Source organism: Haliotis rubra, unplaced genomic scaffold (assembly GCF_003918875.1).
Source record: "Haliotis rubra isolate DU_JTF1 unplaced genomic scaffold, ASM391887v1 Scf368, whole genome shotgun sequence".
Taxonomy (NCBI): domain Eukaryota; kingdom Metazoa; phylum Mollusca; class Gastropoda; order Lepetellida; family Haliotidae; genus Haliotis; species Haliotis rubra.
This window is the reverse complement of record NW_025767044.1, coordinates 619,997-642,175: the sequence shown is the minus strand read 5'-3', so window position 1 is coordinate 642,175 and position 22,179 is coordinate 619,997. Positions and strand designations below refer to the sequence as shown.

The 22,179-nt window shown below is 38.7% G+C and overlaps 2 protein-coding genes across 2 annotated transcripts; both read right to left on the bottom strand.

The window, feature by feature from the left end:
• Positions 1 to 4,223: 4,223 nt before the first annotated feature.
• On the bottom strand, positions 4,224 to 10,693 carry LOC124285737 (xylan 1,4-beta-xylosidase-like). The gene is made up of 9 exons (XM_046722011.1): positions 10,364 to 10,693; positions 9,804 to 9,963; positions 8,445 to 8,642; positions 8,207 to 8,298; positions 7,856 to 8,082; positions 7,261 to 7,514; positions 5,104 to 5,326; positions 4,675 to 4,757; positions 4,224 to 4,352 (listed from the first exon to the last, which is right to left on the bottom strand). Exons 1-9 carry the CDS (start codon positions 10,672 to 10,674, stop codon positions 4,335 to 4,337), a joined length of 1,566 nt encoding a protein of 521 aa, XP_046577967.1. The 5' UTR covers positions 10,675 to 10,693; the 3' UTR covers positions 4,224 to 4,334.
• A 1,243-nt stretch (positions 10,694 to 11,936) lies between these two features.
• Positions 11,937 to 21,665, bottom strand: LOC124285729 (probable beta-D-xylosidase 7). Its single transcript, XM_046722008.1, is given in 13 exon segments — positions 11,937 to 12,248; positions 13,100 to 13,274; positions 13,520 to 13,615; positions 13,617 to 13,721; positions 13,904 to 14,115; positions 14,451 to 14,540; positions 14,697 to 14,919; positions 17,242 to 17,495; positions 18,333 to 18,559; positions 18,853 to 18,944; positions 19,161 to 19,331; positions 20,297 to 20,456; positions 21,311 to 21,665. Coding segments are annotated over 13 exon segments (2,232 nt in total). The 5' UTR covers positions 21,622 to 21,665; the 3' UTR covers positions 11,937 to 12,132.
• Positions 21,666 to 22,179: the final 514 nt, after the last annotated feature.

Genomic DNA, 22,179 nt, shown 5'->3' with positions numbered 1-22,179 from the left:
GTAGTGTTCTCCTTTCTCTGACCTGGCTTCCAGGTAATTTTGCCAGTGATGAATCAAGTTTATCTTCGCTAAAGTTCTCAAAATCAGCTGATTTACCCCTTTGTTGTAGATATTCTCTGAAAACCTTCACAGCAGTGTTAGTTGACCTTTTAGTATTCTTTGAATCGATATTTTCCAAAATCTCCTTCTGTTTGTCATCTGTAATATCAGCGAAAGGCTGATTTCTATTGACGAACGCTGAAGCCATTGCTGAACGGCTAAAAATAGCGCGTGAGGGAATGACGTCAAACCGAGTGATCTGATTGGCTGAAAAGCAGGGGAAGCCCCTTCGTACGGGATTCCTCGTCTTTTTTTAGTAACTGAAGTCAATATCGTAATTTATCAGATAACTCAAGTCAATATCGCGTTTTGTAGACAATCACGTGACGGCATTTTGACCAATCGTGATACAGGAAAATACTACCTGTATAATAACACAGCTTAACAAGGATACACCATTTCACACTGACCCCGACCAATAGACCAGTACTTTTATCAACTGATGATAGGCACAGGGCAGGGTAACAACAAGTATTATCTTTGTACGTCTTTTGGTATAATGCGGACAGGAGAAATACTGACGTATGTAACAAAGTGATTTTAAGGACACATGGTCATTGACATTACCTACGAATCCTATTTCGTTTTTGCATGCCATTTCAACACTTACATATTTCATCTTTGTGAACCGCCAGAAAATACCAGGTTAATAGTTCCTAACCTTGTTGGTTTTCCTTTGAACCACTGAACAAGTTTAACCTGGTCCTGTGCAAACCTTGCGCCGTGTTTTCAAAGTATGTAGAAGTACCTGCAGCTACCAGTCACGCTGAAGCACTTTACAGTACCAAACAAATCTGTAGGAAAAGACTTATAGTTAAGTCTCCTTATACATTACCACCAAAGAGGATGCATTCAAGATGCATCTGACAAATATTCAATTACGTAATTACAACTTCGTTGTTGCGGGGGATATAGAAACGAGTTCCGTCCGTCCATCACACTTTGTCCGAACCATATCTCCTAAACTATTCGTGATGGCTTATCCAAACTTAGTACACATGTCAACCCTGATCCCTGGATGTACCTTTTGGGGGTTACACCCAGATATGAATTTTACCTTTTGCTGTTTCCATGGAAACATGACTTAGGCTGTGACTATGAGGATGTCATCTTGTCCGGTGCAGATCTTCCAAACCATACATGCTAGCTTCATCAAACTTGGTACACATATCAAGCATGATCCATAGATGTGCCATGTGACTGTTTGACCCGGATATGAAATTTATTTTTTGTGGTTTCCATGGAAACGTGACTTAGGCTGTGACTATGAAGATGTCAACAAGTTAGGCTGCAACTGAATTTGGTGGTAGTGCTCCTTTCTGGAGCAGATCTTAAAAACCTGTCAATACTCTCCTTCCACATTGCTATATACACTCCAAAACATTTGATATAATCATAACTAGCAGACATATTCATAAAGAGCATTTTGCCTTTGCGGGGAATATTGATGACTTTGTCTTCTTGTTCACATTACTATGGATTGCCGTCTCGCATTTGAATTCCCATGGTACATGTATGTTAGCCTTCTGCCGAATATCCAAAACCCAATACTTCTTATTGAAGAGCACTTTCGGAAGAAGTCGCCAAGGGTCTGTGCTTATAAAATCGGTGGCTCAGAATACCAAGCACTAGTCTGTCTGTCCAGGCATTTATTTACAAACATATTATTGTATGCGGCGTTGAACAAACAAATGATTTAAACAGATTTTTTTCACAAATGTGAAAGTGATTGGGGAAAAATTATCCAACTTAACATACCCGCTGCGTGTAATTTACATTCATGAATTTTCAATATTATACATACTAAGAAGAAATAGAGAAAAAGGTATAAGAACGTTAAAGAGAGACGAGAGGAAATATACAACTTATGTGGTACTTGAACGTTTGCGTAAATAAACGTGATGAATAAACATTTGAAACCATATTCATTCTGTTCAATAATTTCAGGTACGGCATCTTCATGTATATATTAACACTCTTTATATATCTTCATCTCATATGAGTAATATTAATAGTCTATAATCTATAACTTTGATGATCATACGTCATACTGGTCTTTCTGATAGCATTCGATAGATTTATCTTCATGGGATCTTCGAAACAAATTGTTTTCTTTATTGATTGAGGACAATCCGATCCTGTCATATTGCAACAATTAATCTCTCATGACAGACGATGCTGTAACAACTGTTTAGCGCAGTAACTTCACAATATACTGCGCATGGAAATTATTTTAATATCGTCCTAAATATTTCGATCCAACGATCTTGTAGGAATTGCTCATGACGTTGGAACTTATTTTCTTCTTCTGGGATGGCTGTTGACCTCCAACATGAAGCATCATCTCCCCTGGAAATCAGAGAATGACAGATTACTAATACAGAGAAGCTTGTGCATATAACGGTAATATTCAGCAGTAACAATGGACTTTTCAAACTGTTGCCCAATTTAAACAAGTATGACGTAGACTAAGAAATATTAATAGGTGACATTTAAAAAAAACATTGCTCGTATGTAAGTGAGAAAGATGACATAAAGTAATACATATTTTCTCCAACCTTGTCTCCCATTAAATGAACACAATGATTTATTTCTGACCAGAGAAAAGTTAATCTTATACAATTATAGACTGGTGATGAGGTCAATACCTGTTTTTATAGCTAAATACATGGAATTATCATGAAACGGCCCTCCCATTATCAGAAATTTGCGGGGCGCTGCAAATGATATTCGACCGTTCAACCTTAACGACGGGCCACTATAAGTTCTGTTGTCAAGTGACGTCATAGTGGGTGCGTGGGCTTACGGTTCATTTGACATTGGCGTTGGACTGGCAGATATTCTTGGTCAAACAAGTCAAAGGAACCCGAACTCCCGCTTTAAATAGCGGTAATATTGGCTTTCTTGTTGGTGCTAACCTCAACAATTGCACTATTAACGTTGTTGTTGAACCAAAATCGAACACTGAAATAGTTTGACATGTTGCAGGCAATGGTCTTGTCAAAGGCCAAGGTCGGATATCGTCCATTTCTGTTGTGACGTCACTTGAATTGTTCGATGACGTAATTGCATTCGGGCAGTCAACCCCGACAGAAGTTGGTTTTGAGTAAACTTACAGTCAAATTCCTTCATTGTTTCCTTTTTTCTTTTCAACACAAATTCCATGAATGTTAGCAATAATAACGGTAATGCAGTTAATGGAAGACCTCGTGCTTCTGCAAATGATAATGCCCTCAAAAATAGCATTACCCTTATATTATAAAACAGGTATTTACCGAATTCGCCAGTCTATAATTGTTTTATTATGTAATTACCGAAGAAAGGCTTCTAAAAACCAAAACATGTCCAATTAGTCAAGAAAAGTAATTGTATTTTTACTACAAACCAATAACGTTATGTCAACAATACTGTGACATGTAAACAATAGAATGGCGTCATAGCTTGACGTGAATGACGTCCTAACTTGACGTCATAGTAACCCAGGTCAATATGACTTTTGGTCGGACCTGGAGTCAATATGCTTTTCTGTCGACGGTCACGTGCCCGCCTCTAGACCAATCAGGTAGCCGGAAAAATATGCTTGCATAATAATATTGATTACACCTATAATTAACTTCCAAAGAACGAAGTTACAAACATCATGTATGTTAAAACAATTATTGCTATTTTTACTATTGCCTAATTGAAAATAATATGAATTTGCGAAAGCTGGAATACATTGAAAAAAGTGTCATAAGAAGTGGATGCCACCTTAAGCACACTCATACTTGACTAGTGATACCCATCGACGTTTGCTATATAATGTTGCATTCCTGCAACACGACGTCGGTCTGTACATAGTCGTGTGTGGACCAGACAAACCAATGATTGATGTTATCAGTGACAATGACACACAATCCCCGTAGCCATGTACCACCAGTTCAGTCAGTCGCCATGTAAGACAAGCGCACATGGAAGGTGACGGTAGTTCTCACCCGTACATATTGTGTATGAACTACTGATGAATGTTTTCTTGAATAGATGATCGAAGAAAGCATTATTCTCAGAGGACAGACAATGGTCTCACAGAGACCAAGTGCTCAGTACATTACTTACCGGACCTTCGTTAATCATCACACGCCTTAGTGCCTCCCCTGTTGCCTGTGCTGGGTAGAAACATTCCAAGATCGCGGCGATGTCGGAGCTTTGATCAGCCCATGTCATATTCAGTGCACCGGCATTGAACAGTAGGAGAACTACGGGGGTCTCATTTCCTGTGGACAGTGGAACACAGATCATCAAAATGCTATCTGAAATACTAGTTTAGAAATATCTGCGGTTGATGAAATGCGATGATATGGCAATATTAAGCATCCCTTTCCCTTTTGGTGGTTCAATGCTGTCGTAGAGGTCATATCAGATCATTCTCTTCAGTGAATGCAAGAACAATTTGAGCTACAAATGTGTCAGAAAACAGGTTTTACGGTACATTGATCGTATTTCAGCAAACACTGAAACTGTTAAAGACTGACGTTTCTGACATCCTCAGCAAAACTCAAACCTTGGTCGTCAATGTGGTTTAAATTGTATACTGACTGTTAGCAGCAACGTCTTGAAGCAGCTGCAGTTGATATCCGGGGAGGTTGATGTCGTGGCGGTCGTTGCCCTCGGACTCCACCCTGAAGTAAGCATGAGAATGAGTTGATATGAGACACACGCGCGAGTAGATGTGCAAACCAGATGACCAATAGTTGCGGGTTGTTAGGAAATGATTGGCTCTCAGAGAGACGAAATGTCCAGGTCGGTATGCTCAGATATTCTTTGGCCTAAGGGGACGGTGGGGTAGCCTAGTAGTTACACCGAAGACCCGGGTTCGAATCCCCAAATGGAGACACTGTGTGAATGAAGCCCATTTCTGGTGTAACCCGCAGTGATATTGCTGGAATATTACTAAAAGCGGCGTTAAAGTAAACTCACTCACTCACTTTCCACTGAGGAGTTGGATTTCCAGGTAATCCGACTTACCAGTTCCAAGACACACAAATATAACTTCTGTCATGGCGACTGCCTTTTTGATGGACACCGCGTCGTAATGTTTACAGAAAGTGTCGTCACACCCAGCTGCGTGGTTGACAGATTGCGCCAGTTTAGTCAGTCCTTGCAGAGGCGTTTGTACAAAGGTGTAGAATGTAGAAGGTGCATAGTCTCCAAATATCAGACGTCGATTATTGGCCATGGGTCCAACAATCTGGAAAGAAATAGGTCACAGTCGAAATCGTAGAAGAGACACAGCTTGTAGCAGATACTTCAAAAGATCACGATCAACTGCATTGCCATTCATAGCAATGGTGAATTTGATACGTCTGTTGTGTGACGTATAAATATTAGGTTAATGTTGACAGAAAGAAGTTGGTCAGATGGGGTTAGGCAAAATCCTACATGTCCAGTATTCAGACACTATGATTAATTCGTGATAGTGCAAAATGTATTTCACTAACGTTAAACTGACTGACTTACTGAGTTTGGTTTTACGCCGCTTTTAGCAACATTTGAGCAACATCACGGCGGGGGGACACCAGAAATGGGCTTCACACGTTGTACCAAACTAACGTTAAATCTCAACAATATGCCTTTATCTGATTGCTGACAATTCAAAGGTATTGAAAAGGCGTGTTGTACAATTAGACTAAATTTGGTTCGAAATATGTTTGAAAATAACTAATATGGATATGGCATGAACATGTTTGAAGATTTAGGAAATCCACGGAGCAGTTGTTTCTTGTAGGGCGGCAATCCTCTCACGAGGAATCCATGTTACAGAGATTTTGAAAACACGTTCAGTTTGTACATCATTCAAATACCATTTTTAATGTTTTGATACCTTGCCACCATTTTTAAATTCAAGAATGTCAGTTGTTTCTACATTTTATGTCAAATATGTTCTTATACAATCTAGTGTGGTGAAGGCTTCTACAATCCATAAACAGTATATGAGTATAATTGGCAAATAACAGGAGAAATAGTTGGACGATATCAGGTTGGAATTGTATACTAGTGGGTCAGTCAGGAATACAATTGTTATCACCACGTGCCTTCGAGGTTTTTAACCTATTCATGGTATCAAGTATTTCAGTCTTCCGTGTTCATTGTGATCTTATGTCATCATTAACGATATAGTCTTGAAATAGATAGATGTGAGAACCAATGACCTAAGGGTATTCCTTATTTCTGTACTGTGCGAGATATTTTTCTTGAGTGTAGACCAGAATAATTCAGCATTATGTATGTTCAATAATGTCCATTCAAAAAATATTCATCACGAACAGAAACAATACACAGTGTCTTTTTCGTCCTCATTTAACAGACTATATTAAAACCGGAGTCGGAGAAGATATTTGGTGAAGCGTGTTGGAGTCATTGTTTTCAGTTGTTTCGTCGGCCAGAACTAAGTAAACACAGATAATAGACTTCCAACAAAACATGTAGCTATATGAATCACTGCAGCTTTTCATCATATACTTTGACGGAAATTACAATGCATATCATATCTACATGGTAAGCCAGCATGAAGTGTGAAGCATCAAAGTAAATAAAGGACATGTAAGCCTTTCAAGGTTTGGCTCTGCCTCCTTATGACTCAAAAGATATGACATGACAAGAGACAACGAGAATTAGCATTTTTGTTGCACCTGATTACACTTTCAAAGTCGATTGCTATCGCTGTGTCAGCCAAACATGTATTGTTACAAATACATATAAATTTATAGTGTAAGATGTGACTAACGGGATCGAGTGGTCAGGCTCGCTGGCTTGTTTGACACATGTCATCGGTTCCCAATTGCGCATATCGATGCTCATGCTGTTGATCACTTGATTGTCTGGTCCAGACTCGATTATTTACAGACCGCTGCCATATATATTGCTGAGTGAGGCGTAAAACTAAACTCACTCACTCAGTCACTAAATTTATAGTAACTGCAACTTTAAATGTTGTAACGGACGACCAGAAAAGACGTGTCTATGTATATTATTGTTTTAATCAGAGGTGGTAAATGTTATTAAACACCTTTCAGTCACTAATCAGAATCAAGTATTTTCCGCCTTTGTCTAACATTTTCATGAACTTATCAATAAAATAACAAGTAATAACAATTAATAATAAATAACAATTGTTATACTCACAGCAATCCTGTTAAAAGTGTCTTTCTTCAGTGGTAATAAATTCCCTTCGTTCTTCAGCAATACAAAGGTCTTCATAGCTGCATCGATTGCAAGCATTTGGTGAGCCTCGCTTTTAATCACAGAGAGGTCAAGCTTGAAATATGGGTTCATTTCCGGGGGATCAAACTCGCCCAGCCTCATTCGGGTATAGAACAAGGGTTTGACCATTTGTCTGACCTTTTCCTCTGTAAGCTTGCCTTCATTTATTGCATCGACTGAAAATATTAAATATGTTATGCATATGTGAAACATCAGACGCTCTTCATAAAAACGCACAGATTTTAGAATATCTATTTTGGCTTGACCATAACAAAACAAATAAGTGAATATTTTCTCTCATAAATTTAATATAAAAGATTGCGTAATATTTTAAATATATATCCATGACTTGAATAAAGAAATCTGTTGTTATACAAAATACAATAATACCACAAAATGCCACATTAGGACTAAAAGTAGACTACAATTGAATAATTGATTTTAGAATATTTATTTTGACTTGATCATAGCCAAGAACATTTTATGAAGCTTAAGAAATCTTTAGTCCTGGTGTTACCCATTGAGAAGTATGTTAGGTTTTCGTCTCTCCCCGACAATTCCAAGTTGCACCCAGCGTTTACACAGTCTGCAACGATGTCTGTGTAGCTATCGGAGTAATTGTGGCCTTTGTAAATGTTTTCTATGGCTCCCGAGTCACTGACGACGTAACCTGTGAAACCCCATTCCTCTCGCAGAATGTCGTTCAGGAGCTGTTTACTGACACACGTGGGCACGCCATTCACGCTGTGTGATTAACAATGACATGTAACCATAGTATTTTTGCAATTCCAGAATGGAAGCCATATGTATAATTCAGTTTTGAACTACTTGAAGCTACACATGAGACTTGTGTTCCTGTTTGCCTTACCTATTATAACTACACATCACACTGTATGTTCCAGCTTTGACACAGGCTCTGAATGCAGGAAGGAAGGTCGTTCGAAGATCACGTTCGCTTACCTGAGTGTGAAATGGGAATAAACCCAATGAGGGGCCGCAGAATTGGATATCCATTTTAAACTGAGGAGAACAGAAACTTGAAACTTTAATTTAATTATTGAAATGGCTTTTAACTTTGTTCATCTCCAGTGGACACTTGTACAAACACTCGTGTATCCTCTTGTCGTCTTTTCCTTGGCATCGAACTTCTTCCTTGAAATGGGTATATTCTCTGGTCCGTCATAGGCTGCAAAGTGTTTACATCCGGCGTTTGCGCGCACATAGCGCGTGTTGTTGCCCTGTAGTCCTTGGATGAAGCTGACTGCTAGAATACTGGTCAGGAAAGGGTCTTCGCCGTACGTTTCCTAACATTTCAATGTGTGAGTGAATAAATACGTTTTGTTCTGAAGGTATCAACTTCACAATTCCATCAATGAATTATATCATGACATCTTATGGGCATCCAACTCCTAGTTATGGAGTCTTGCCTTTTAAGATACTGTATATGCCCAGCGTGAATTCAATGGTTTTGAATGACAGCGTTGCATTATTAACATGCTATACCCTATAAAACTACTCACGGCAATAGCCAGTTATCAAGGTAAAAATCGATGTTACATATCTTTTGTAAAGCATGTTACTTCGTGAAAGCAAATAAATGGTATAATTTGAAAGTAGTGGCACTTTTAGTTGAAATAATCGCGTAAAGCATGTTACTTCGTCAAAGCAAATAAATGATATAATCTTAATATAGTGGCACCTTTAGTTGAAATAATCACGTATATGATGATTGCATGTGAAACCCAGAAATATTGAAGCGGTATTGACTCTTCCAATTGACGAGTGACACGAAAATAACACCCGGGGCTTTCACACTTTCGTTCACAACCAGCCAACTAAATGAGTTCATTGATACGCCCATGCAGTTAGTTTCATATCATAATAGCTTGAAGTTGAAAGAATTTCATAGTTGTCTGCATGTCTTAACTTCTCACCTCATTTGTTAGATCTTTTAGTTTTATTGAACTTGCTGCTTAAAACAAAACTTACCAAGTGGGTACTCTGCGCGTCTGTTCAAAATCATTACCAATCATGTTCACATCCAATCGAGTCAAACTAAATAAGCTCAATGACCAACCGAAAGAGGACAGTTGATTTGGTTCCAGTTTAATATTGTAGGAAATGTCATTGTTTCATCCTCATGTAGGCCCTTTACACCTCTTGGATTTCATCTATTTGTATGGAAGTGACAGATTTACACATTTAAAGAAAATCATCAACCAACTCCTGTATGTCAATATATTGTTGGACGATGCACCGCTGGGACGAATGTATCAACAGTTGCTCATACCTCATTGGTAGCGTGTCATATCAATAATCTTTTAATATACGTTCAATTATACCGTTTCGAGTATTAAGGTGCCAGTGTAATTAAAGTCACCCCTTTCCATGGGAACATTAGCCACATTTGACTCGAAAACATGTTTTTCGAAAAACGTTAATACTCTTCCACGTTTACAACTCACCTGATTTCTGCCCCACCTGGGGTCCCTGACAATATTGATGACAGGACTGAAACAGCTTACTCCCATATGGCTTGCTTGGAGGCCATGTTCACTGTAGTTGTTGTACTTTGCCCTGACTTCTACCGCAGTCGCCTCTGCTATTTGGAACACCAACAAAGGGCTACAGAGAAAGGATTCCGTTCAGGAAGAATTCTAAAAAGTTGCAAAAGAACAGGGATCATCCGATTCGAAAATGGAGTTTTCAGCTATTTGTTATTAGTTGGTCGTGTGAGTGAGTGTGTGAGTGTGCCAACCTCTAATTTAGTTAGACAGGCTGTTGTGAGAAACTCCTGAACTATTACATTGTACTAATATTCATGCAGAATTAGCCTTCTGAACCTTAATCGCACTGTAGCTTCATTGATAATGGTACTTAGAGGTAAACCTTCTGCCTTAAAGATATGTTTCACACCATTTATTTCAGGTCAGATATGTTGACGATGTAAAAATATGAAAGAAGATCCACAGGTGAAATATTTAGACGTTGATTTGCATTGGGTTACAAGAAACATTGCCCGTACCTAAACGAAGCAGCAAGACCCAGAGCTTGGGGAAATCCTGTAGCGTTGCCTGCCCCCACGTCACCTCTCAGACATTCCGTGTTCCAAGAGTATGGCTTGATACCCAGTCGGGGGATAGGAAGAGTACCGTCATGAACTGCTCCACCCCTCGCCATCTGATACTGGATCTCCTCTATGGAGAGACGACTGACCAGATCATCCACTCGGTCACTCCAGGGCAGTGAGGGGTTTCTGAAGGGGAAGTCTGCCAGCCCCGGGGTTAGGGCAACACATAGGATATAAGGAAGGACGGTCCACGCACCTGTTGCCATTGTGTCAGAGGCGACGTATTTAAGCTATGTGCAAGTAGACGGCCTACATATCCAATCTTACGCTATCAGTTATGTTATCTTACACATTCTGACACATATATAGGGATTTTGACCTTGATTTTTGTTGTAATTATATATGTCATGGGCAAGACATGCGGTCAAACTGAGTACCTTGAAGATATGAGACATCCAGGTATACACTGACTTAGATTGCTTAATACCGATTTTACTTTGTTTTGGACAAAGCATGTCAAGTTATGTTACTATTCAAACCAACGGGAGCGTCTCTCAAACAAAATCCCTTGTCAATGGATACACTATTTGCACCATCGTGTCACTTGTGACTGGGTGCACGCGCTCATTGCCTCTATCTTCAACCTTACGTAATCAGTTATGTGAGTCATGGGCAAGACATACTGTATACTTTGAAGATATGAGATAGGTTTGCACAGACTCAGTGACTACTTCGTACCGATTTCAGCTGATTAGGAACCAGAGTTCTGGCACTATTCAACCCAACTGAAACGTATTCTTCACTCATATTTCAGTGTGACCTGAAGTCCTATAAAATAGGATTTTTCGTCCCGTTCAAGATTATTTCATATAACATAGCTATCCCACTTAGACAGTGCACGCTGATCCCGACAGACAGACCAGTATTAATCCCAAGTGATGCGTACAGGGCAGGGCAACAAGAAATATTACCTTTGTACCTCTTTTGGTTTTGACGCTGACAGGGGAATTACTGATCCTTCGTTCTTCATGGGGAATCTCTATGAAGAAACCAACTTAGATTTCCCTTATAAAAGACTTTCTTGACTGCTTATAAAAAACCTGCTATATATTATTTCTGGTACGTGGATATCTGAGCAAAGCACCGAGAGCCGCGACACGAGTCTTTGATCTGACTTGAACCCCACATTCGTATCAAATAATGTCATATGTTGTATATCATATGTTTGTTCCAAGATGAACATGTTCTGGTTAATCCAAATGGGGCCTGTATATCAAGTTCAATTGCAGGTACTGCGTGATAGTTTCACTCGTGGATCCTCCACTGAACTTTTGTTCCACTGCATGATGTACGTGCATCTACATGCATCTCTACACTCTTCAAATTTGTAACTCTCATATGAGTACTTAATTAAATAGTCAGTCTGCAACTTTGATGATCATACGTCATACTGGTCTTTCTGACAGCATTCGATACATTTTTCTGCATTTAATCTTCGAATGCAGTATGATAATAATAAAGCTATTCCTTTTGAAACAAATTGTTTTCTTTATTGAACGACAGTTTCCCTTTTATCTATGCTACTCAAAAAAGTAAAGGACCACCCGATCCTTTCATATTACACAAATTAATCTCTCATGAGAGATTAAGCTCTTGTTGTGTGTGAGAGTATATAACAGCTGTTTAGCGCAGTACTTTACAATGTACTGCGCACGGAATTTATTTTAATATCGTCCTAAATATTTCGATCCAACGATCTTGTAGGAATCGCTGATAACATTGGAACTTATTTTCTTCTTCTGGGACGGCTGTTGACCTCCAACGTGAAGCATCATCGCCCCTGGAAACCAGATAGTGCCAAATTAATATTACAGATAGTGCCAACTTACTAATACAGAGAAATTGTTTCGTCATTAAAACTGTGCATATAATGGTAGTGTTCAGCAGAAAGAAAGTACTTTATCTTACTTTCAATGAACTGTTGACCATTTAACGTAATCGACGCAGACTAAGAAATTGTAAGTAGTGACATTTGAAAAACTGACACATTGTCCATATGTCATTATGATGATCACGAAGACAGATGAAATTAAGTAATGTATCATCATTCCTAGTCTTCCATTTAATGAAAACACTGATTAATTAGAGAAATGTTAATTATATTGATTACCCCTATAATTAACTACCAACGAAAGTAGTTTCAAACACCCTATAGCCTAAAATAGTTATTACTATTGTTACGAAGACGTAACAGTTGATTCGCGTCTAATTGAAAATAATATGAATTTGCGTACATTGAAACTAAAAGTGGGACAGAGTATCATAAAAAGTGCATGTCACCTTCTGTATACACCTGTATTCCACACTAATGCTACACACCAATGGTTGCTGTCTAACGTTACATTCCTGCAAAATGGCATTGATGTGTACATAGTCGTGTATGGGCCAGACAAACCAGTGATTGATGTTATCAGTAATGATGACACACAATCCACGTAGCCATGTACCACCAGCACAGTCAGTCGCCATGTAAGACAAGCGTACACGGAGGTTGACGGTAGTTCTAACCCGTCCATAAAGTGAATGAACCTGCGAAGACTTTTTCCTTTAATGGATGATCGAAGAAAGCATTATTCACAGAGGACAGACAATGTCTCACAGTAACTAAGTGCTCAAACAATAATTACTTACCCTCCTCCACTACCCAGCCTTTGTTGTCCACCCACACCGCCATACTTTCAGCAGAGACGGTGAAATTAACCTTAACGTTCCCATTGGCAGGGATCGTAACTCGGTCGAACCAGGCCAGCTGTAACTGGGGAGTCGGTTGGGTGGCATTAATCCACTGTATGTAGACTTGTATAACCTGGATGAAATATATATTTTTCTGCAGCATATATACACTATTTGAAAATATTGTATACGCTTTGCTATTTGGAGATATCTAAAATAGTCTAAAACATGTATGATATAAAGTCCACGAACATCATACCAACAGATAAGAATAGTTAAATATATTTCACAAGAAAGGCGCATTATTGAAAAAAATATGTTAAACGGCTACATGCGCAAGGTAAATGAGAGAAAGTTAGGTTGAGGAGTAAAACCAACCTCATCTCCATCAATATTCCCCATGTTGCCTAAACCGACCATGCCGTGAAGATCTTGTCCTGCTGTGATTGTTATTGGGGTCTCCAGAAAGACGTAAGCTAAACTGAGTGTAGGACAACCCGTAGCCGTAAGGGTACAGAGGATCTCCCTTGAAGTAGCGATACGTCTTCCCTTCCATTGAATAGTCGGTGATATTAAATATCTAGGAAAAGCAAAATACAGGAAATCAAACTGTTGCTAAATTTCAAGCTGTGTTCAAGTTCAAGCTGTTTAGGCCCTTCAAAGTGAACAATTTTACTCGTGATTATGGCAACATATCACCTTCATAGGTCCCTCAGTGAAATAAAGATGTTATTGGAAGTAAAAAATCCTCTTTATACTTACCTGGTCCTCTGAGGCGGGCCATGTAGCAGGCATTCTACCAGCGGGATTAGAACCTGGACCTTCATTAATCATCACACGCCTTAGTGCCTCCCCCGTTGCCTGTGCGGGGAAGAAACATTCCAAGATCGCGGCGATGTCAGAGCTTTGATCAGCCCACGTCACGTTTAGAGCACCAGCATTAAACAATAGGAGAACTACGGGGCTCCCATTTCCTGTGGACAGAAGAACAATGACCATCTTAAAAGCACATGCTGCGTGGAATACTTGTTACGAAATACCTGCAGTAGATTGAATGCTTTTATTGTATATCGTACTCTCTAATGGGTGTTTAATGTGGTTCGAGGGATCATAACAGTATTTATTAGTCTTGTCAATAATCTCACTAGATGCAGCAACAATTCGAGCCAAAACGTTTCACAAACTACACGTTTTACGTTGCATATCATTGCGGAAGATTGAGACTTCTCTCATTTGATCCTCAGCAAAACTCAAACCAGTTTGTGATTCGCAAAAATTGCAACCATCAGAAAGAATAAATGTTACTGACTGTTAGCAGCTACGTCTTGAAGCAGCTGCAGTTGATATCCAGGGAGGTTGATGTCGTAGCGATCGTTGTTCTCTGATTCAACTTCCGATCCTGAAGTAAGCATGATATTGAGTGGACATGATACACACGCAGAGGAGTAGATGCGCACAGACCAAATGTGGGTTGTTGGGACATGATTTGCATCTTAGAAACTCCGTTGGTGTTTGTTTTGCGTAAGTTGTTGAATGTCAAGTTTATCCGACTTACCTGTTCCAAGACACACAAATATAGCTTCTGTCATGGCGACTGCCTTCTTGATGGACACCGCGTCGTAATGTTTACAGAAAGTGTCGTCACAGCCTTCTGCGTAGTTGACAGACTGTGCCAGTTTAGCCAGTCCTTGCAGAGGAGTTTGTATAAAGGTGAGAAATGTTTCAGGTGCATAGTCCCCAAACAAAGCACGTGAATTATTGGCCATGGGTCCAACAATCTGAAAAGATATATGTTACCATCGCCATAGAAGAGAAGAGACAACTTATATCAGAGATTGCCAATGATTATTAATAACTGCATTTCTATTCATATGATTAACTGTATTGTGTGACTTAGCATGGTATGTGCATACATTGTTGTGAATCTGCATTTTCAAAATATGAAGACAGAAAGATATTGAAAATGGGTTGGCCGTTAAACGCGCGTAATCTATTTAAGATCTAATACTCCTCAATAAACCTTTTCATGTTTTGTTAACTTGCCACCATTTTATATGCAAGTTTTGTTTGCTCAGATTTACAGTAAATAATGATATTGAAAAAGCGCTAGTGTGGTGATACGCTTCTGTAATTCATAAATAGTGACGACAATGGTTTCAGTATCATCGGCGAATAACAGGAGATGTGCAGTTGTCGGATATCAGAGTGTAATTGTATATAGGTCCGTCTCCTATTCTCGCGGGTTTCCTACTCTCGCGGTAAACACGTTTTCTGCCGAAATCGCCAATGCGCGACACTTACCGGTTGTTTACATCACCCACTGGTAACTAGGAAGTGGACCAAGTCTGTAAGTGATCAAAATCTTGCAGTGTCACGAATATTGGGGATTTTATACCAACTTGGACATATAATTACTTTTTCCCGCCCTTTCCGGCAGGATTGCTCTTACATACACTCAATAACGTTAATTCCTGGTAATACCGCGAGAATGGGAGAAGCCTCGTTTCGTCAATGGCGGATCGTATTGTTTATCACCGGGCTCACGAGTGGTAATTCACCTGATGGATCTAGCAGCTGATAGATGTAGATGATAGAGGAGAAGGCCTTTAATTTAAAAACAACAAGCATTCATACGATAAGAATTGTTTGTGTTATTTTTCAGCCGATATCCGTAAGTACCGTGAGAATAGGAAACGCCTTCCTACTAGGTGCACATCAAAATATAATTTCTAAATAACAGGTGAAAATTGTAATGGGCTAAGCACACATCATTGCTTTATGCCGAATGGACAGTTGAATTCGTATAAGAGGCAGTTACTGTCTCTAAAACGACCATTAGCACAACTATTAGTGATCTGAGTGCATTCTACATTTTGTTTAGAAATGCCCTAAAGATTTAGAATCAACCACAATTTGGATTGATGGACACGATAAATGTTTTTTTTTCTAAAATCAGCATATTTTCCACACGGTTTACCCCACTATAAAGAACAGACTGCAATATAAACATACATATATATATATATGGTGCTATTACCCTTTATTAAGTAGCCATATAGCTGGAATACTGTTGCGGGCAACAACAATCAAACCGTTCCTAGAACCATCCCGTGACTCCACAATCTACTCGTATGAATCCCGTTGTTGAGTTTGTGTGTATACTGCTGACTACAACTGCTTAAAAACGACTTCTCGTTATTTGGATTCGTTTTGTTGCCATTTTAAAATGATAATTATTTTGTGATTGAAAGCCTGGAGAACGAGATGAATTAGATAATTTGTTAGGGAACAATTCTATATATGCCACTAATACATACCGAAACTCAGCAGCATTAGTGTTTTTGATTTATTTATGGAATACTCTGTTTTATTCGCGGTAATAGGTGATCAAGGATACTGGTCATTCATCCGTGTAGAAATCAATATCCCCATCATGTTTCGTGAATATAGACCAGAATATGTTCGCATTATAAATATTCAAAAATGATATGTCACGAATGGATACAACAAAACAAACAGCTTGGTGTCCGGGAAAATATTTTGTGAAACGTGTTTGCGAAGTTGCTTTGTCATTCTGAATTAAGGAAACACCAATAATTGACTTTTATCAAATTAAATACTTATTATATAATATAAATTCCAAAAGCATTTGACCAGTATGATTTACACGCATGTATGCCATGTTTTAAAAATGTGAACGTCAACGTGAAGTGGGAAGCAATATAGTACAACCATGTACACGTAGGTTTGGCTTTGTACCGTCAGTCACAATCATGACGCCTCGTTGTGACTCAAATATGACATGACAACAGTTGGAAAAACAATTATAACTTTCTGTTATACCTATAACCTGAAATACACCTTCGTATTTGATTTCTATCGCTATGTTGTCACAAATACTCTAAAATGTGTACCTACCACCCCTTTAATCTTATACCAGACAAACAGTGAAGACAAAAGGATGTTGTATTTGGTATGATCAGAGGTGGTTAATGTTATTTACCTTTCACTAACTACTCAGAATCCAGTATTTTACGGGCTTCGTGGAAATGTTTCAGTAACTTATCAACTTAATATAACAATACAATTGTTATACTCACAGCAATCCTGTTGAAAGTGTCTTTCTTCAGTGGTAATACATTCCCTTCGTTCTTCAGCAAGACAAAGGTCTTCATAGCTGCATCGATTGCAAGCATTTGGTGAGCCTCGCTTTCAATCACAGAGAGGTCAAGCTTGGAATATGGGTTCATTTCCGGGGGATCAAACTCACCCAACCTCATTCGGGTATAGAACAAGGGTTTGACCATTTGTCTGACCTTTTCCTCTGTGAGCTTGCCTTGATGTATCGCATCGACTGAAAAATAATACTTATGACATTCATCAATACAATACTAAAAAGGTATTTCTGGTTAGTTGTAGGAACTATTTGAAAACAACGGACGTTCTTCATAAAAACGGACAAACTTACCAGTGAATCTTTTTCCTTTACATTTTAAACGTAGTATTCTTGTAATTTTAACCTTGGCTAACATTTCTTACAATCATCAGGAGCTGAAGGGATAATGTAAATCCAAGTAGGGTCCATGCAGGTAGCAAAGGTACTGTAAGTCCCCATGGACCCTAGTATGGTGATCTATCTTCAGTTGTTGGTGATCTATAGCCTATTTTTATATTGTATTGCCCCTAATAGTTAAAATGTTTTAGATTCAGTTACTAGTTTTACATGTATATCTGTGATATTCTAGGTTTTTATAATATCTATATATATTCTATTTCAATGTCAAATGTTCTCGTCACGATATGGCTGAAATATTGCCGATGTGACGTTAAACAATAACTCACTTACTCACTTTTCTCTTACAATTTACTATTTTGTAATGAGTAAACACTGAATAATGTAAACATTGAATACTAATATAAAACTTTAATCCAGAAATCTGTAACAACGTTGAGCAAGACGTCATAATACCACAAACGTGTAATTAGTACCATCAAGAACTAATGCAGGTCGTCAATATAAATGGAATAAAGTATCTTAATTCACATTTTATCTGGGTAAAAAAAAGGTATGCATGACGACAAGCTTAGAAATTCTTAAAAATTCTGTGTTCATGCTTTATTTGTAGCGTTTTACCATGTACAAGAAACATTACTCTGCATAAGTATTGAAATATCTTTCGTATGGTATTACCCATGAAGAAGTATGTAAGGTTTTCCTCTTTTCCGGACAATTCCAAGTTGCATCCAGCGTTTACACAGTCGGCGACGACGTCCACGTAGTTATCGCCGTAATGGTGGTCCCTGTAAATGTTTTCTATGGCGCTTCCGTCGCTCACGACATAACCTGTGAAACCCCACTCCTCTCGCAGAATGTCGTTCAGGAGCAGTTTATTAGCACACGATGGCACGCCATTTACGCTGTTTCCAACAAACAAATCGAAAAAATAATTCTTTGTTTCCAGATTAAAAGCATATATGTACAATTCTGTTTTAACTATTTGTTGAATGTGGCTATGAATGTTCCTGACTGTAGGTTCCTGTCTGACTTACCTGCTATAGCTACACACGAGACTGTATGTTCATGCCTGACTTACCTGAGACTGTATGTTTCTGCCTGACTTACCTGTTGTAGCTACACATGACACTGTCTGTTTCTGTCTGACTTACCTGTTATAGCTACACATGAGACTGTATTTTCATGCCTGACTTACCTGTTATAGCTACACATGAGACTGTATGTTCCAGCCTTTACACAGGCTCTGAATGCTGGGATGAAGGTCGTTCGAAGGTCACGCTCGCTTACCTGGATATATGATTGAAATAAACTGTACATGAGGGAGTTCAGAACTGGTGAGAACAGTTACTTTAAACTTAAATTTGATTTTTTGATTTTTACTTTATACCCCAAAACCTTTTTGCGTGTTTACCTTGGCATTTTTAACTTAGGAGATCAGAAATTTGAACCTTGAATCTCCAGTGAAAACCTGCAATCTCTCGTGTAACCTGCTGGTGTCTTTACCTTGGCATCGAACTTCATCCTAGAAACAGGTATGTTCTCTGGTCCGTCATAGGCTGCAAAGTGTTTACATCCGGCGTTTGCGCGCACATAGCGCGTGTCGTTGCCCTGTAGTCCTTGGATGAAGCTGGCTGCTAGAATACTGGTCAGGAATGGGTCTTCGCCGTATGTTTCCTATAGTTTCAATGTGTGAGTGAATGAATACGTTTTGTTCTGAAAGTATCAACTTCCCAATTCCATAAATCAATTTTATCATAAAAAATATAAAAAACCTCAAGAAGTTGGCTTGACTCATTATGGACATTCCTCTTATGAACTCCTGTGATATGTATTCGGCTTGTTCATTTTCTGTACACGCTCAGGGAGACTACAATGGTTGGATACCGTTTTGATTGGCATGTTATGTCTAAGACTTCTCACAGCTATACCCAGTTATCAAGGTAGAAAATGATGTAACGTACCTTTTGTTAAGCATGCTATTTTTAAGACACAGGCAAATTCTATCAATATAGCTACACCTTTCATATAAACTGATCATCGTATATCTGGGTTTGTTTGCAGATATGAACTGAAACGGTCTCGAGCATACGAACATAATGTTGCTAAAGAAATTGTCAGGACAACGTATGATCTTGAACAATCTTTAGGTGCCTACAGATGTTCTTTGCTCTTTCTTACGAAGGAAGAAAAATGAAGAAATAGTACAGTATTTGCAACGATCAAACTTCGCTCAAACTAATGTAATGCCGTTCATCGCAATGCTGTGAACTCGTTGGCTTTGTTTCAGAAATTACAACATGATCCTCTTGGTTCAGTTGGGAATGCAAACTTGCACAATTCCCGAAAATCATCCTTGTGTCGAACTGCTCAATGTCAATACACTTTTGGACGATGCAACGTTGTGATCTCTGTATGAACAGATGCACCTATATTATTGGTAGGGTATCAGTTTAATATTCTGTTTACTTCTTATACGTTCAATTATATAATATTTAATATACGTTCCAGTTTGAGGTGTTAGTTAAATAAACTGATAAAGCAAACTTTTTTTTAAGAAACCTAAGCCATACGTGATTCAGGTTTAAATGACGACTGTTTTAAAAAAGAACGGTTGATAGTTTTCCATGTTTAATACTCACCTGAATTCTGCCCCATCTAGGATCCCTGACAATGTTGATGACAGGACTGAAGCAGCTTACTCCCATGTGTTTACCATAGACGCCATGTCCACTGTAGTTGTTGAATTTAGCTCTAACTTCTATCCCAGTTGCCTCCGCTATTTGGAACAGCAACAAAGGGCTGAAATAGCGAAGAAACGTTTCGTTAAGGTTGAATTGTCATTTGTGTACCACAAGCTTGTTATAAGAGGGTTTTGAGATCGATGTGTGTGTACTTGTGTGTCCGTGTGCGTGATCATGTGCGTGTGTGCCAACCTTAAATTGGTCAGACACACAGTTGTGAGGAAGCTTTCCTTGAGAGCCCATTATCATATACTGATGAAATTTGCATTCGAAATTAACTCTTATTGTAGCACCATTGATAATGCTACTTAGAGGTAAATCTTCTGGCTCAGAGATATATTGCAAACAGTTAATAGTCGGATATCTTGACTATGTCCGTGTTGATCCAGAAGTTTAGTTAACTATTAATACGGTTATGTTCTTGCTCAGTGATAATAAAATATTACTTGTACATAAATGACGATTTACATCATATGTATCTTAAATTTGGAAGAAAAGAGAAGATCATCTATTGATCTAATCTTTGTTCTTTCCCGAGGAACGACCGCCAGTAAGTCTCTTATTACTCATGGATATTGTCTTAACTGACCCCTTACTTCAGTGTCCAATAAGCTGGTTGCCTGTCTTGGATTCTTTCTTGCTGGCTACATATTGCCACTTTTGAAGGATTGGTGAAAGAAGACACCAAAGGTATTGGTGATATTATGCATGTTTGTTCACTATCATGCATAGGTAGTCTTGTGTGTTAGGCTGTTGTTTAATGGTGTCTTACTAACCAAGATATAGTAAAGGATAGATATGTAATACAAATTCATGAGAAAGTTATTAGCATTTACTACTCTGCAATAAGCATCTCTAGATAATGGAAATACCCATTTTTCCGGTGAGAACTTTTGTGTTAAAAAGCCGTACCTAAATGAAGCAGCAAGACCAAGAGCCTGGGGAAATCCTGTCGCGTTGCCTGCATACGCATCACCTCTCAGACATTCCGTGTTCCAAGAGTATGGTTTGATACCCAGTCGTGGGATAGGAGGAGTACCATCATTAACTGCTCCACCCCTCGCCATCTGGTACTGGATCTCCTCTATGGAGAGCCGACTGACCAGATCATCCACCCGGTCGCTCCAGGGCAGTGAGGTGTTCCTGAAGGGTAAGTCAGCCAGCCCCAGTGTTAGGGCAACACATAGGACACAAGGAAGGAAGGTCCACGCACATGCCGCCATGGTGTTTGTTAGCAGTGACTGACTAAAGGATTGTGCAAGTAGACGACCTATATCTCAAACTTTACGCAACCAGTCATTTTGTCTGATATCTTCTGACACTAATGCAGGGATTTTGACCTTGATTTTTTTGTGTAATTATGTATGTCATGGACAAGACATGTAATCATACTGTGTACTTTAAAGATATGAGACATCTAAGGTTTAAATGACTCAGAATGATTCACACCGATTTCAGCTGATACTTTGGGCGATGTGATTAACATTAACATGTGACCAGAGAGTGTAACTTAACTCAAGCTGCACTACTATCCACATACAAATTCCGAAATAAATAACTATGATAAGGCTCATTCAGTTTTAAACCTTGAATTATTATCATGTTCAAGCTTGTCTGTCTGAATAAATGGCAAAGTAGTGAGTCTACTATAAACCAGAACTTGTTTCCTCCTTTCCTTTTCTGATTTAATATTTAAGAACTCAATGCAAGCAGATGTTTAAAGAATCATACTGCAATACAAGACTGGTGACGTTACTTTGTTACTTTGATACCAACTGATA

Bases quoted from the DNA above. Each gene is read 5' to 3' on its own strand.
- LOC124285737 (XM_046722011.1), bottom strand. From the start codon at position 10,674: ATGGCAACAGGTGCGTGGACCGTCCTTCCTTATATCCTATGTGTTGCC. The intron at 9,964-10,363 runs GTACGGGCAATG...CTTTCTCTGTAG, and splicing joins GGTCTTGCTGCTTCGTTTAG to CCCTTTGTTGGTGTTCCAAA. The intron at 8,299-8,444 runs GTTTGTACAAGT...TTTCACACTCAG, and splicing joins CGACAAGAGGATACACGAGT to GTAAGCGAACGTGATCTTCG.